The sequence below is a fragment of the Leptodactylus fuscus genome, chromosome 10 (assembly GCF_031893055.1).
Source record: "Leptodactylus fuscus isolate aLepFus1 chromosome 10, aLepFus1.hap2, whole genome shotgun sequence".
In the NCBI taxonomy this organism is placed as follows: Eukaryota; Metazoa; Chordata; class Amphibia; order Anura; family Leptodactylidae; genus Leptodactylus; species Leptodactylus fuscus.
This window is the reverse complement of record NC_134274.1, coordinates 41498297-41512193: the sequence shown is the minus strand read 5'-3', so window position 1 is coordinate 41512193 and position 13897 is coordinate 41498297. Positions and strand designations below refer to the sequence as shown.

The 13897-nt window shown below is 43.5% G+C and overlaps 1 protein-coding gene across 1 annotated transcript in view; it reads left to right on the top strand.

The window, feature by feature from the left end:
- Positions 1-10063: 10063 nt before the first annotated feature.
- OGDHL (oxoglutarate dehydrogenase L) overlaps positions 10064-13897 on the top strand; it is a 42321-nt gene continuing 38487 nt past the window's right edge. The window contains exon 1 of the mRNA XM_075258312.1: positions 10064-10278. Coding sequence (XP_075114413.1) covers positions 10078-10278 — 201 coding nt within the window. The 5' untranslated portion in view covers positions 10064-10077. The remainder of the gene's footprint in view (positions 10279-13897) is intronic.

Below are 13897 nucleotides of genomic sequence, written 5' to 3'. Positions count from 1 at the left end.
GACTCCCCTGGATGGAATACCAACGCAGATGTGAACAAGGGTGAGTAGTGGGGGCTGCCCAGTGGAATTTTAGCCAACACCCAAGTCCACGTTTTGGAACAAACCGAGGCTGCACTGCCGCTCCTTTCGTGTTTATGGAATTGCCAAAGCATTCAGTTAGCTTCAGCAGTCTCAGAAATGGAGCGTCAGTGCGTATACTTCAGCCATAGTGACATTCATGGAGGGGGACGTGAGACCCTCACTCTCTTGATAAGTAGTGGGCTCAGTAACCTGACTCCACTGATCTGACACTTCTAACCCATCCCCGTGTGCGGGTGCTAAGACTTGGTGAAACCCCTTTAATACACGTCTTGCTTACTGTGTCTATTTCTTGCTATTGCTGAATGGCCTTGAATAAGATGACACGTTCACTCCGTTTCCATTTGTCCTAAAGAAAATAAATTCCCTCAGACCTACCTGAGCTATGTCTTGGCTTCATTTACTTAATGAAATCAAATTAGTTTTTGCTGTACCGCGGGTCGAGCTGCTATTTTTTATCATAATGAATATGTGTCATTTTATTATTTTGGGCACATTATTGCTGAGGAATTGAAAGCATTGCCAGAAAATAGTTTAATAGAATTAAAATGTGAAAATGGATATGTTGGCAGCGCCCGGCTACCTATATAAATGCCAGACGTTTAATTACCGCAGATGGGTCGTGTTCTAAGTGGCGGCATCATTTACGGCCTTGTTCCTTTTACTAGTTGCCAATCCCAGCAGCGTATCTTTGTAGGTGAATGTCTCTAAGCATAAACTATACCAGAGAGTGTTAAAGTCTTAAAAACTATAAAAATAAAAGTCCTTGACTTGTTCAAGCTGCAAACGTGCTGCAACCAGCAAAGTGTGAGGTGGGCCTTGTATGTGACACAAGGTTTTGACCTTCTAAATGGTCAGAATAAACTCATCGTTTACAACACTGCTCGTCCGTTCTTGTGGTTGTTAGGGGCACAAGACCCCCAGACAGGGGCGTAAATACCATAGAGGCAGCTGCCACAGGGCCCGGGCCATTAGGGGGCCCAGTGACAGCCGCTACTGCTGCGTTTTTTTTTTTTTGTTTTGTTTTTTTAAATTGGCCATTACTTGGCCATTGGACATAATACTGTGTGCAGGGGCCACTATGGGGACATAATACGGTGTGCAAGGGCCACTATTGGGTGTAATACTGTGTGCAGGGGCCACTATGGGACATAATACTGTGTGCAGGGCCACTATGGGGGATAATACTGTATGCAGGGGCCACTATGGGGTATAATACTGTGTGCAGGGGCCATTAATGGACATAATACTGTGTTCAGGGGCCATTAATGGACATAATACTGTGTGCAGGGCTTACTAAGGGACATAATAGAGTGCAGAGGAGGGGGTCGGTCGAGGTCTTCGGTGTCGGTTGGAGGGGGGCCCCATGTCAAAAGTTCGCCACGGGGCCCCGCCATTCCTAGTTACGCCACTGCCCCCAGAGCTTATGTTGTTGTAGTTTCAAATTAAATAACACGCCTGGATGGGCTACACCCATCCTTTAGCCTGGAGAATCACAAAGACACAGATGGTTGTGTATCAAAATGGATTCTGCTTTATTGTTACAGTATTTATACAGACAAAAGCAGGTTGGACTATTCTAATGACATGATTGGTTGAAGAGTTATAACATAAGGTGTGGCATATGACTATTGGATAAGGCCTAATGTAATCGCATTTCATTATTACATTCCAACAGGAAGCTACCCCCCGCCCCCCACACACAGTCACTGTATATGTGTATTTCAAGGCTCCGAAGATAATTAGAGATCAAAAGGCTTGGTGCCACTTCTTGGAGCTAACATTCAATGGACTATAGACCTCCTGTGTTTACACACTCTACATTGACACAAAGGTGCGGCCCTGAAGAGGACCAGCTAGATAGGCTATTGTTTACACAGCCCATGACCAGACTGAGTGTCTTTCTCCCTGTGAGATAGTATCAAAACCAGTCTGGCAAGTTCCAAACTGCTCATTTCTGGGAGAGAGAAATGGACAGATAGAACAATCTTGGCCCCCACCTCTATACATAATTTTTCATATATAATTTTCCAAATATTTTGTATGGCCCCCCACATGGTAAACCCTGTGTTCCTGATTTCTCTAGTAGGTATGGCAGTTTGGCCACGTTCCTAAATAGCACAGTTTGCCTCCTTCAATACCCCCATTAAAGGGATCCCATCGTTAAAACTCAATTTTTTTGTTCCTAACACATAGGGATAGCCTTAAGAAAGGCTATTCTTCTCTTACTTTTAGATGTCTTCTCCGTGCCGCTGTTCTGTAGAAACCCCGGTTTTCCTTAATATGCAAATGAGTTCCCTCGCAGCACTGGAGGCGTCCCCAATGCTGCAAGACAACTCTCCAGCGCCGCTTCCATCTTCTTCAAGAACGGCCTCTCTTTGTATCTCTTTTGGCACTGGGGTCAAACGTCTAGGCTTCGTGCCTAAGGAAAAGCCGACTGCGCATGCCGCTGGCCACAAGATAATGGCCGCTTACACAGTATTGTAAGCTGCCACTTTCTTGTGGCCGGCAGGCATACACAGTCGGCTGCCCGAGGCCTAGAAGTTTGAAGCCAGCACCGGAAGAAGACACAAAGAGAGGCCGTTCCTGAAAAAGATTGAGGCGGCGCTGGAGAATTCTCTGGCAGCATTGGGGATGCCCCCAGTGCTGCAAGAGAACTCATCTGCGTACCGACGTAAACTGGGATTTCTACTGAACGGCGGCGTGGAGAAGACATCTAAAGGTGGTAGAAGAATAGCCTTTCTAAAGGCTATTCCTACGTGTTAGGGACAAAATTGAGTTTTAATGATAGGATCCCTTTAATTATTGCTATGCCCTTTCCTTTGGGCGGTGGTGGCCATACCCATACTCACCTTTACCCTGCCGCTATATGGTCCAGCTTGTGCCACCAGAAGTCCTTGCCAAATGTAAGTCTATATAAATGGATGTATGTGAGTGATGTCACCAGTTCCTTTCCTGTGACCACTGATTGTACGAGTCACTGGTGCTGAGACTAAAACCCAGTAGACAGTGCTGCCAACCTCCAAATGTATTTTGGACAGGTATCCAAACCCAGTAACCAGGGCCGCCAGCTGCTGGCTGTACAGTATGAGGTGCACATAACAAAGCCCAGTAACAAGAGCCAATTTGTCCTTCCAACCTACGACTAACATCACGAAGGGTGTACTTGTAGCTGGTTAACAACCTCAAACTTGCCAGTGGTTAATCCACTGCAATGTACAATTATAGGATAGTGGATGGGATTTCTCTAAATTCCCCCCCCCCCCCAATCCTGCGAATAAAAATAACTTTTGGTCTTCCTGCCTGGTTTACTGGGAGCTGGCAGCAGTTCTTGGCTGAATGTCACTGACCGGTTTGCAAACCCCATCCTTCACTGGAGGGTTTTACGCTATCCACAGGGGGTTTGCGACCCATAGTTTGGAGACCATTGTATTACACTACAGCTCATTGGTTTAGGATTTTCTTGTTGTATGGAAAGCATAAAATGGTATTTAATGCTCACATTGTTAACCAGTGGTGGATGGCATGATTTTGGAAAGTTAGACTTCAAAAACTTTATTATGCTTCCAAGAACTACTTAAAAGTTGTAGTTTCCATAATGGGGGTTTTGCACTGCACTGGTAGGAGATGTGACATCTTACAACCAAAGGTTAATGACTCCCTCCCCCTTTCTGTCACGTACACAGACAGATGGTCACACATGGAATACTGCAATACTAGTGAAAAATTCTGCAAATGCCACTTTAACTCCTGTGATATATTTAAAGGGTTAACAAAGTAATGAAAACTGATGCGGTCTTTAATTTGGGGTGTGTGATTGGAATTTCTAATATAGTGACCCCTTAAAACCACTTAAGAACTAAATTGATCTTGAATTGGGGGGGTTATTTTGAAAAATTGCTGCTTAACTTTCCTACAGACTTAAAAGATGTGTAAAAAAGTGATACCAAGATAAAGCAGACATGTAAACAGGTTAAATATTAACTGATCTGTGTGATAAGACTCAGTCTCTGGCTCACGTGTTACCTACATAGACGAAACGCAGTAACAAGTGTCAACATAGATGACTCCAGTTTTGTTACATGAAATCTTTTCTAAACTTCCAGTTTTTGTGTGAATCCTCATATCGGACTAAAGAGCTCGTGAATGATAACTTCTAATTTTTAGATCTTCTGCATGCATCATAGACTAGTCTGGTACCAGTAACCAGCATGTCCAATATTTGTCTATGCCCATTTCACCATATCCAGAATACAATAAAGATCCAAATTTTGCCGCCATCTATTTTCTTGATTATACAAATTGTTCTACTTGTGTTTTTAAGTTAAATAGTCACTGACTTTTCAGACCACCTAGTCTCACTTCATAGATCATGTGATTCTGGATCATAATATACTTTAATAAAAAATGTGGCTGTTTTCTGTCTGAAAAACCTCTCAAGTTCCTGCCACCCTTGTAGCTAATTTGCAGTTCACTTTTGTTACTAAGGAAGTCTGTCCCTAGATGCATTCCTATCCGTCTTGCTTATGTCAGTGAATGGAGGGAGGAGAGGAATGGGGTTGTTTTTTGTTTTTTTTGGTTTTTTTTTGCTCAGTCTGCACTGACAAGTTGGCCAACTGTTGTTGTTTTGAAAATCTCACAATTTGCAATATAATAAGTCTTCTCTGTACTTGTATCTACTTGAGGCTACTTGTGTGATTACAGATGGGATATTATTCACAGACTGCAAGCAGCTTTCTTGAGGCCTTATTCATGTCTGCGTTCGGGTTTCCATTCAGGGAGTCTGCATGGAAAGCCCCTGAACGGAAGCCTATATGCATCAAAAAGAGGTTACTTAAGGAAATCTGCGGACCCCATAGACTATAATGGGGTCTGTGTGCTTCCCGCACAGTCTCCGCACAAGTCATGCAGATTGGAAAGTAGATTGTGAACTATTTTTCTGTCCGCGTGTTCCGTCTATGGGGTCCGTATGCTTTCACTGCACACCGCTTGCTGATGGGTTCGGTCGTCCGTTGAGGGGGGTCCCCATGTGGACTCCCCCGAACGGAATACCGATACAGATGTGTGATAGAGGCTGCACTTTCTGTGAAAAGCGTGATGCATTGCTGCTGTGCTTTTTCCCGCAGCGCTTTTTTTGCTACATGGGGCCTTAGCCTAAAGGGGTTATATCTCAAAGCATATTTATTCCCTGTTCATATTATAGAGGACAAATAGCTGATCTTGTGAAAAACAGGGCCATTTTGTGGTCCCCTGTTCAGCAGCTAACCTGTGAGTGACTATTGCTGGCCAAATTCCAAGACTAAGTGCTCTCAATGAAATCCCACACCACACAAGGAAAGTTGGTATAAGAATCTCTTTCTTAGTCTGAGTAGTGCACAGAGAGAGAGAGAGAGCTTTATTATGCATCAAGGTTTTTATAGCCACATAAAGGAAGTAAACAAACAGCAAGCTCTGATTGGTCGAGGTATCCGCCTTCTGTGACATCAGCTCCAGGGCACTACCTCCAGGAAGTGATGTAGCTTCTTGCCATGTGACTTATCCAATGTCATTTCCTGTGGGAGTGACTCTTGCCATGTGATTCTGTGATGTAGTTCCTGTGGCCGTGCCAAGCCCTCTGATGGGAAACCCTGTATAATCTCCTTGTGTCCACATGTTTAGGCCTACACCTGAGCACAGTATAGAGGCCATCTTGTTATGATGTCTGGTACACTGTCAAAAGCCAATAACCCACAGGAATGTCTTTGCAGCCTCAATCTTCACAATCCCATGCGTTCATTACAGTATATACATATAGCCTAGTATACAGCTTTGATTTAGCTATGACCTCCATCCACCCCCAGCCTCTAGATGTGTGGGGGCTTTGGGTTAATTGAATGTTATCTGTTCATGCTCCACAACAGCCTAACTGGTTTTTCCACTTAGAGATTCCCATTGTTCCCAACCCAATGGAGACTGCTCAAGTCAGCTGGGGGAGGACAACTATCTCCAAAGACAATAGATTACAAGATGCCAGGAGGGCACACAAAGGCATAATATAGCTATATCCAGCTATATCATATATATATATATATATATATATATATATATATAATATCATATTCAGTTGAAACATAAATAGTTATACTGCATTTAGTTTTAAGGATAACAATGTTTTTGTGATTCATATATTTACAACCTTCACAATCTGACCACTGAAACGACTATTGATCCTGAGAACAGGGCGTGTTTTGTCCTCGTGAATTCAGCCTAAAGCTAGCTGTTCTCAATGTAGGTGCACCTCCCTGGACAGGACATTTCAGCGATCTAATTCACTTCAATGGGAGTGATGCAAATAACCCAATTACAGCACTCAGATGGGTGGGGGTCTCCGTTCATTAGGTAGTTTCTTTCCAGCTCAGTCCCTTTCACGTGAATGGAGCTGCCCTGTAGTACCAAATGCAGCCGCTATACAATGCATGGTGCTGTTGTATTCATTGAAAGGCTGTTCAAATGCTGTGCCATATATTTATGGCGTCTACAAGGTAATATTCTGGCTGCAACTACAGAAAGTAGCAGAAATTGCTTAGTCTTTAGCCACAGAGACTGATGTCTAGATTAGGGATGAGCGATCGGGAAAGATCGGATCGCGATCGAGCAAACTTCACGTTGGGGATCGGCTGGAAAATGATTGAAAATCGGATTTTAAATACGATCCTGAAATCTCAAGATCGGCTCAACCCTAGAATACATAAGCTCCTAAATAGGGTTGAGCGATCAGTATTGGGAAAGATCGGATCCCAATCGGCGATTGAGCAAATTTCATAATAGGGATCGGCTGGAAAATGATCGAAAATCGGATTTTAACCCCTTAGCGACCCTTGACGTAACTGTACGTCATGGGTCGCATGGGGATGTATGGAGCGAGCTCACACGCTGAGCTCGCTCCATACACGGCAGATGCCGGCTGTATAATACAGCCAGGACCTGCCACTAACAGCAGCGGTCGGTGCCCGAGCCGATCGCTGCTGTTAACCCTTTACACACTGCGGTCAAACGTGACCGCAGTGTGTAAACGGCGGCATGGGCGTCGCCATGTTTCGCCGATCACCGCCCTCCTGAACGTCACATGAGGGCGGTGATCGGTTGCTATGACAGCCGGAAGCCTATTGAAGGCTTCCAGGCTTGTCTCTGCACTAGATCTATTAGACGATGCCAGAGGCATCGTCTAATAGAAGTGCTGCGATTTTCCTATTCACTGCAATACTGTAGTATTGCAGTGAATAGTATGAGCGATCAGACTCCCTAGGTTTCAAGGTACCTAAGGGGTCTGATCATAAATGTAACAGAAGAAAAAAAAAAGTTTTTAAAAGTATTAAAAAAATAAAAAAAATATAAAAGTTCAAATCACCCCCCTTTCCCTAGATCAGCTATAAAAGTAATTAAAGAACATTAAACATAAACATATTAGGTATCCCTGCGCTCCAAAATGCCTGAACTATTAGAATATTAAAACATTTATCCCGTACTGCGAACGGCGTAGCGGCAAAAAAAATAAAAACAGCCAAAAAGCGTTTTTTTCAACACTTTGCCTCCTATAAAAAATTGAATAAAAAGTGATCAAACCATCGGATCTTTCCCCAAATGGTATCAATAGAAACGTCATCTTGTCCCGCATAAAAAGACACCACAACCAGCTCCATACATGGAAATATGAAAAAGTTACAGGTGTTAGAACATGATGACACAAATTTATTTTTCTATTTTGCAAAGTTTATCGTTTTTTTAAAAGTATCAAAAAATTTCAAATACTATATAAATTTGGTATCACCGCGTTTGTACTGACACGTAGAACACAGGTAACATGTCATTTGTACCAAACAGTGAATGCTGTAAAAATTAAACCCATAAGAAAATGGCGCAAATGCATTTTTTCTCCAATTGCGCCTCATTCTGAATTTTTTTCCAGCTTCCCAGTACATTGCACAGCATATTGAATGGTGCCATTACAAAGTACAATTTGTCCCGCAAACAATAAGCTATCATGTGACTCTGTGAACTGAAAAATGAAAAAGTTATGGCTCTTGAAATGTGAGGAGGGAAAAACGAAAATGCGAAACCAAAAAATGGCCTGGTCCTTAAGGGGTTAAAAACGATCCTGAAATCTCAAGATTGGCTCAACCCTAATCTAGATGTGACCTTCCCATCAGTTTTTCCACTTACCTCTTCTATACTATGTCTTGTTTCTTTTGTCTGCTTTCCTGCATTGTCTTCATGTCCACGACCATATAGTTGTATCTGGCGATCAGATTAGTTGTTGGACAGACCCATCGTGGTTATTTCCTAGAGACGGATGAAGGATTTACTACTATTAAGGTAGAGGACGCAGTTTTGTAAAAAGCAAACCTACTTTTCTCTCAGGACAGATGACGGGGGCATGATGCCAGCTTCAATGTATAGGACAATGCAGATCAAAGCCAATGTTAGGCCAGTTTCACGTGAACATAACAGGCACATTTGTGCCCTCATTTTATTGCCCTAAATAGTAGCCCATTGGGGGTCTAGTGCCGTGGAATGATGCATCGTATCCCTGTAATGATGTCCATTTGGGTCATTAGACACCTAAACGGGCCAGGACTTGAGGTCATCATACAGGCGAACACCAATCTGAAACTGGACGTATAAGAAGTATTGCTTTAGCCCCTCTTATCTAATTTGGGATTTGGAAAGGTCACTTTCTTATGCTTAATATTTAGCTTCAGTATATGTAAATCAGAACCCGAAGTGCCTTTCCATTCTCTACATAGATTCCCCTTTAAGCTTTCAAAAACCGATTCAATATACAGCATCATAAGGTGTTAGGAACAGAAACTTATGTACTGAAGAACTTGGTGCACTCGGTTTGGTGCCATATGGCAGATTTATGCTTCCTGCCGTCTGATTCATGTGAATGAAGTCTGAACTTCCTATTCTGCTGAGGCTGAAGCTGCTGCCAGAGGTGTTTGGCAATGGATTTACTCCTTCCCCCGCCTAGGATACTTATCTATGGGGAGATAAGTGAAAGCTGTACTGTTCATAGTTCCCTTCTTAGTGGTGTAGCCTGTACTATGGGGACAGATGTAGCCTGCCAGAATCCATACTACTTGTAATATCGCACAACACAGAGAAAAGTGATGTGAAGGAGGAACTTAAAGGGGTTCTATCATTAAATTTTCCGGTTTTTAGATAAACATATGCCTGAATAGCCTTTAAAAAAGCTATTAGGTGCTGCTAATCATTTTTGAACCCTCCCCCCCCGATTTTCTGAATTATCGTTAAAATGTATATGCAAATCAGTCCTACCGTGCACGGTGGGCGTTCCGTGCAGCCTCCGCGTCGTAGCTTGTTAACGCTCTTCTCTCTTCTTTGACCTCCTCCTGGCGATTCACCGCTTCCAACCCGGTGGTTTCGATCGAAATCTCGCGCATGCGCAGTAGTGCCCCCACACCATTTTTGTGTAGAGAACTGCTCAGTTCCCCTGAGAACTACGCGAGTGTGCTGCGCATGCGCAGTATAGTTGCCGATGTTATCTACAGGAAAATGGCGCTGGAGTGTGCGCAGTAGCTCTCCGGAGAGAGCGCTACTTGCGCACGCACGAGATTTTGATCGAAACTGCCGGGTTATAAGCGGTGAATCGTAAGGAGGTGGACGTCAAAGGAAAGGGAGGGAGTGCTACTGAGCATGCGCGAGATTTCAATCAAAACAACCGTGCTGGTCGCTTGGTGAATGCTGGTGTTCGGTGACACTCCATTTGAGAGCCGGCCATGGTTGTCACCAGTCACTGACCTCGGCCAAGATCTCCACAGGTCATTGCTTACGTCTGGCATTTTGAAACTGTAAAGCAACAGAGATATGCCCTTAAGATTACTGAAACTGTGGCTGCAGTAATCCATGACCATTGTAGTCTTCCAACAATACAGACATTACTGAATCTTAAAATCCCTTTGTGTTTTTCCTTCTTCAGGGTAACCCACTAAATGAAAGATGATCCGAACATTTGCTGTGAAGTGTAAACCATGCTGCATTGGTCTGCTGGCGAATCAGAAAGTCGCCTCAAAGACGTTAATACAGAGCCGCTGTTCACAGTCCTCTGGAACCAGAGACCCCTTCTTAAGTGGCAACAACACAAGTTATGTGGAAGAGATGTATTATGCATGGCTGGAGAATCCAAGAAGTGTCCATAGGGTAAGTGGACTGCTGGTGAATCTATTCCTATATGTTGGACAAGCAGGGCATCTTCTTTGACATGTTACCCTTCGTTCACATCTGTGTTCGGTATTCCATCCGGGGGAGTCTGCATGGGGACCCCTGAACGGAATATTGAATGCAAATGCAAACAGTGTGCCAGTGAAAGCACACGGACCCCATAGACTATAATGGGGTCCGTGTGCTACCCGCACAAATCATGCGGACAGGAAAGTAGATTGTGAACTACTTTCCTGTCCGCGTGTTCCCTGCGGAGAACTGGCGGCAAGCACACGGACCCCATTATAGTGTATGGGGTCCGTGCTTTCACTGGCATACCGCTTGCATTTGCATTCAATATTACGTTCAGGGGTCCCCATGCAGACTCCCCCGGATGAAATACCGAACGCAGATGTGAACGAGGCCTTGGATATGTTTCACTCAGTTTATGCTGTTTTTTGCATTCAAGCTACTACTCCTTTACTAATTGTAAACCATATCTAAGACCCCATGCACATGACTGTGCATCCTGATGTGGGGCCCAGTTTGCAGCAGAATACAGTCCAATGACAACTGTATTTGCATGTTGATAAAGGCTTCCAATCCATTACATTCTGATGACCTGCAGCAGTATAGCGCAGCTCCGACTACAAGTGTCAGCAGACTGCAATCTGCTGCAAACTTGGACCCACATCAGATATACACTGGGTCGTATGCATCGGGCCTATGCCTCATATATCAGAGTGTTTTCTAATTTCTATATGCTTCAAATGTGACATTCGGTAAGAGCTGAGATCTGAGTACTGATCCCTAAAATGGGTGTGTTCTGTCCTCTGTTCCTTGCAGCAACCTCGTTGTGAATGTGTAGTCATGCTTCGTTATTGGGTACAACTGAGTGAATATTGACTATATATATATTTAATTTTATTCCCCCCCCCCCCCTTCCCTTTCCGTGATCTATTTGATATGCTTCTCCTCTCTCGCCATATTCCAAATTTCAGCTAGTTATTTTAGTGGGACCCAGGTATCACATTGTGACATTTGGGTTCCTGTATACCCTCCTGTATACCTATATACTTTATGTAATTGCCGCTATTTCCTTTTTGCTTTAGTTGCATTCTGTTTTTTGACCTTTGAAGTAAGCTTACAGTCTTATTTTTTTTTATTGAAGGTTTCCTCTTTTATTCCAGAGTCATCTCGCGCATTGGCATTATTTTCCTGAAAGCCTGTTTTCTAAAGTATTTTAGGCCTGATGGCCAAATCTTCCATTAACTCTATTTATGACATTGATGTATTTCGGTCTCAATGATACTCCTGCATTGTAAGCTGCTCAATGTGACTTTAAACCGTTTCATTCCAGCGATTCTTTGTCTGGGGCATATTAATTCTATTTGGAGACATGATTCCATCCAGTCATCCATCTTTGCAGCTCAGTAAGCCCCCCCCTTATGGGAATTATTTATTGTGCCGTCTACAACTTGATCCTTTCACCACTACAGTTTTATTTAAAGCTTTTCCTTTCTGCTTGAATATTATCATTTCCTCCATGTCTGTAGCTATCGGGGTAAGTGGACACCATAGACAGTGGTCTCCTACCCGGGACTCATGTCTGGTAGTCACAGGGGAGAGACGGCAGTCGTGTAATATTAGGTGGACACACGAAATCCTTCCTACCTCAGTCTTCCTTTGTAGCAAAATAATTCAATTTATGTAACCAGCATCAGCGGCAGCTATATATGTTACAATGCCTTGGCAAAGAAGGTAGGACCGGATCCCATAATATACTTGTATAGAAGGGGCCACACGGTGGCTCAGTGGTTAGCACTGCAGCCTTGCAGCGCTGGGTCCTGGTGTTCAAATCCTGCCAAGGGCAAAAAACCATCTGCAAGGAGTTTGTATGTTCTCCCCGTGTTTGCATGGATTTCCATCCCATATTCCAAAAAAGACATACTGATAGGGAAATGTACATTGTGAGCTCTATGTGGGGCTCACAATCTACATTAAAAAAAACCAAAAAAAAAACCATCATAAAATACAGAAAAATCCAAATAGTGAGGATATTTGAGAGCTACAGATTCATGTTGTGCCCTGTTGGGTATTTTACTGACTGTGTACAGACTCCAGCCTGCTACAGATAGTGCCGAAAGGACCCTGAAGGGTAGTCAGTGACTACAGCTAAACACATGGATGCAGATTTTTTATTTTTTTTTATAATTGTACTATAGCACTTCACCCTTAAGGGAATCCTATCATGGGATACCCTTTTTTTTTTTTTTTTCTTGATAACACGTAGGAATAGTCTTAAGAAATATATAGAAGTCCCAAGAAAGAAAGTGGCGCTATCACTTGTAAGAGAAGAATCAAGGAGCTTTCTATAATTTAGACATCACTTCTTATAAGGTCACATATGCATCTTCCATGTGGTGCTCAACAACCCCGAAAAAACAGACAATATAACATCAAATTGGAAAAAGGGGGAGCACTTATCCAAACGAAGATGTTGCTTTAAAAACTTCCTTTATTGAGACATAATTAAAGCAAATAGGGAGGAAAAACTGACATACAGTGGCGTGGGCCCACGTGCTGCCGTTCCGTAGAAATCTGTGTTTTCGGTATGCAAATGAGTTCTCTCGCAGCATTGGGGACGCCCCCAGTGCTGCTAAAGAACTCTCCAGTGCCACCTCCATCTTCTTCTGGAACGGCCTCTTCACACGTCATCTTCCATCCTGGGTTTCAATCTTCTAGGCCTCGGGCAGAGCCGTCTGCATGTGGCCAGGTCACAAGAAAATGGCCGCTTACACAATAAGTTGGTGTAAGCAGCCATTTTCTTGTGGCCTGGGCATGTACAGTCAGCTCTGCCCAAGGCCTATAAGATTGAAACCCAGGATAGAAGACACAGGAAAGGGCCATTCCTGAAGAAGATGGAGGCGGCACTGGAGAGTTCTCGCGCAGCATTGGGGACGCCCCCAGTGCTTCGAGAGAATTCATTTGCATACCGACGAAAACTTTCTACCGAACGGTGGCTCGGAGAAGACCTCTAAAGGTAGGAGAAGAATAGCCTTTCTTAAGGCTATTTCTACGTGTTATCGAGGGGGAACAAAAGGGTATCCAATGATAGGATCCTTTTAATACGTGGCTGGAGTGAAATGTGTCCAAATTATTAAGAGGCTCACGCTGTTTAATAAAAGCAGTTCGCCAAAGGCGCTATCTAAAATGTATGACTGACTTCATGCTGGGCTGTGAAATAAGAGTCGGTCAGTGGTGTTTATGGTGTTCGCTTTTTGGCAATTTGCAGCATGATCCCGGATAGAGGTCTTGTTTTGTTTCTTTAAAACAATAGGCTTTTATTCTTTTATCGAATTCTCCCTAACGTAATAATACATGTCAGTGAGTCCCTTGAAACCGGACCATAGTAAGAGCAGGCTAGCGTATCGTGAACAGATTTTATAGCTTGGGCTTTGATTTTTGCCGTCAAGGAATCTTTGCTTGCTATCTCGCCCCTTCCACATGCCACAGATTGTCGCTAGGGGCTTGAAGATTTGTTTAGGAGTGTAACTTGCAAAGTCAGACCCCATCTTGTGTCCACGCTTTGTCTATATATTATTCTATACTTCTAATC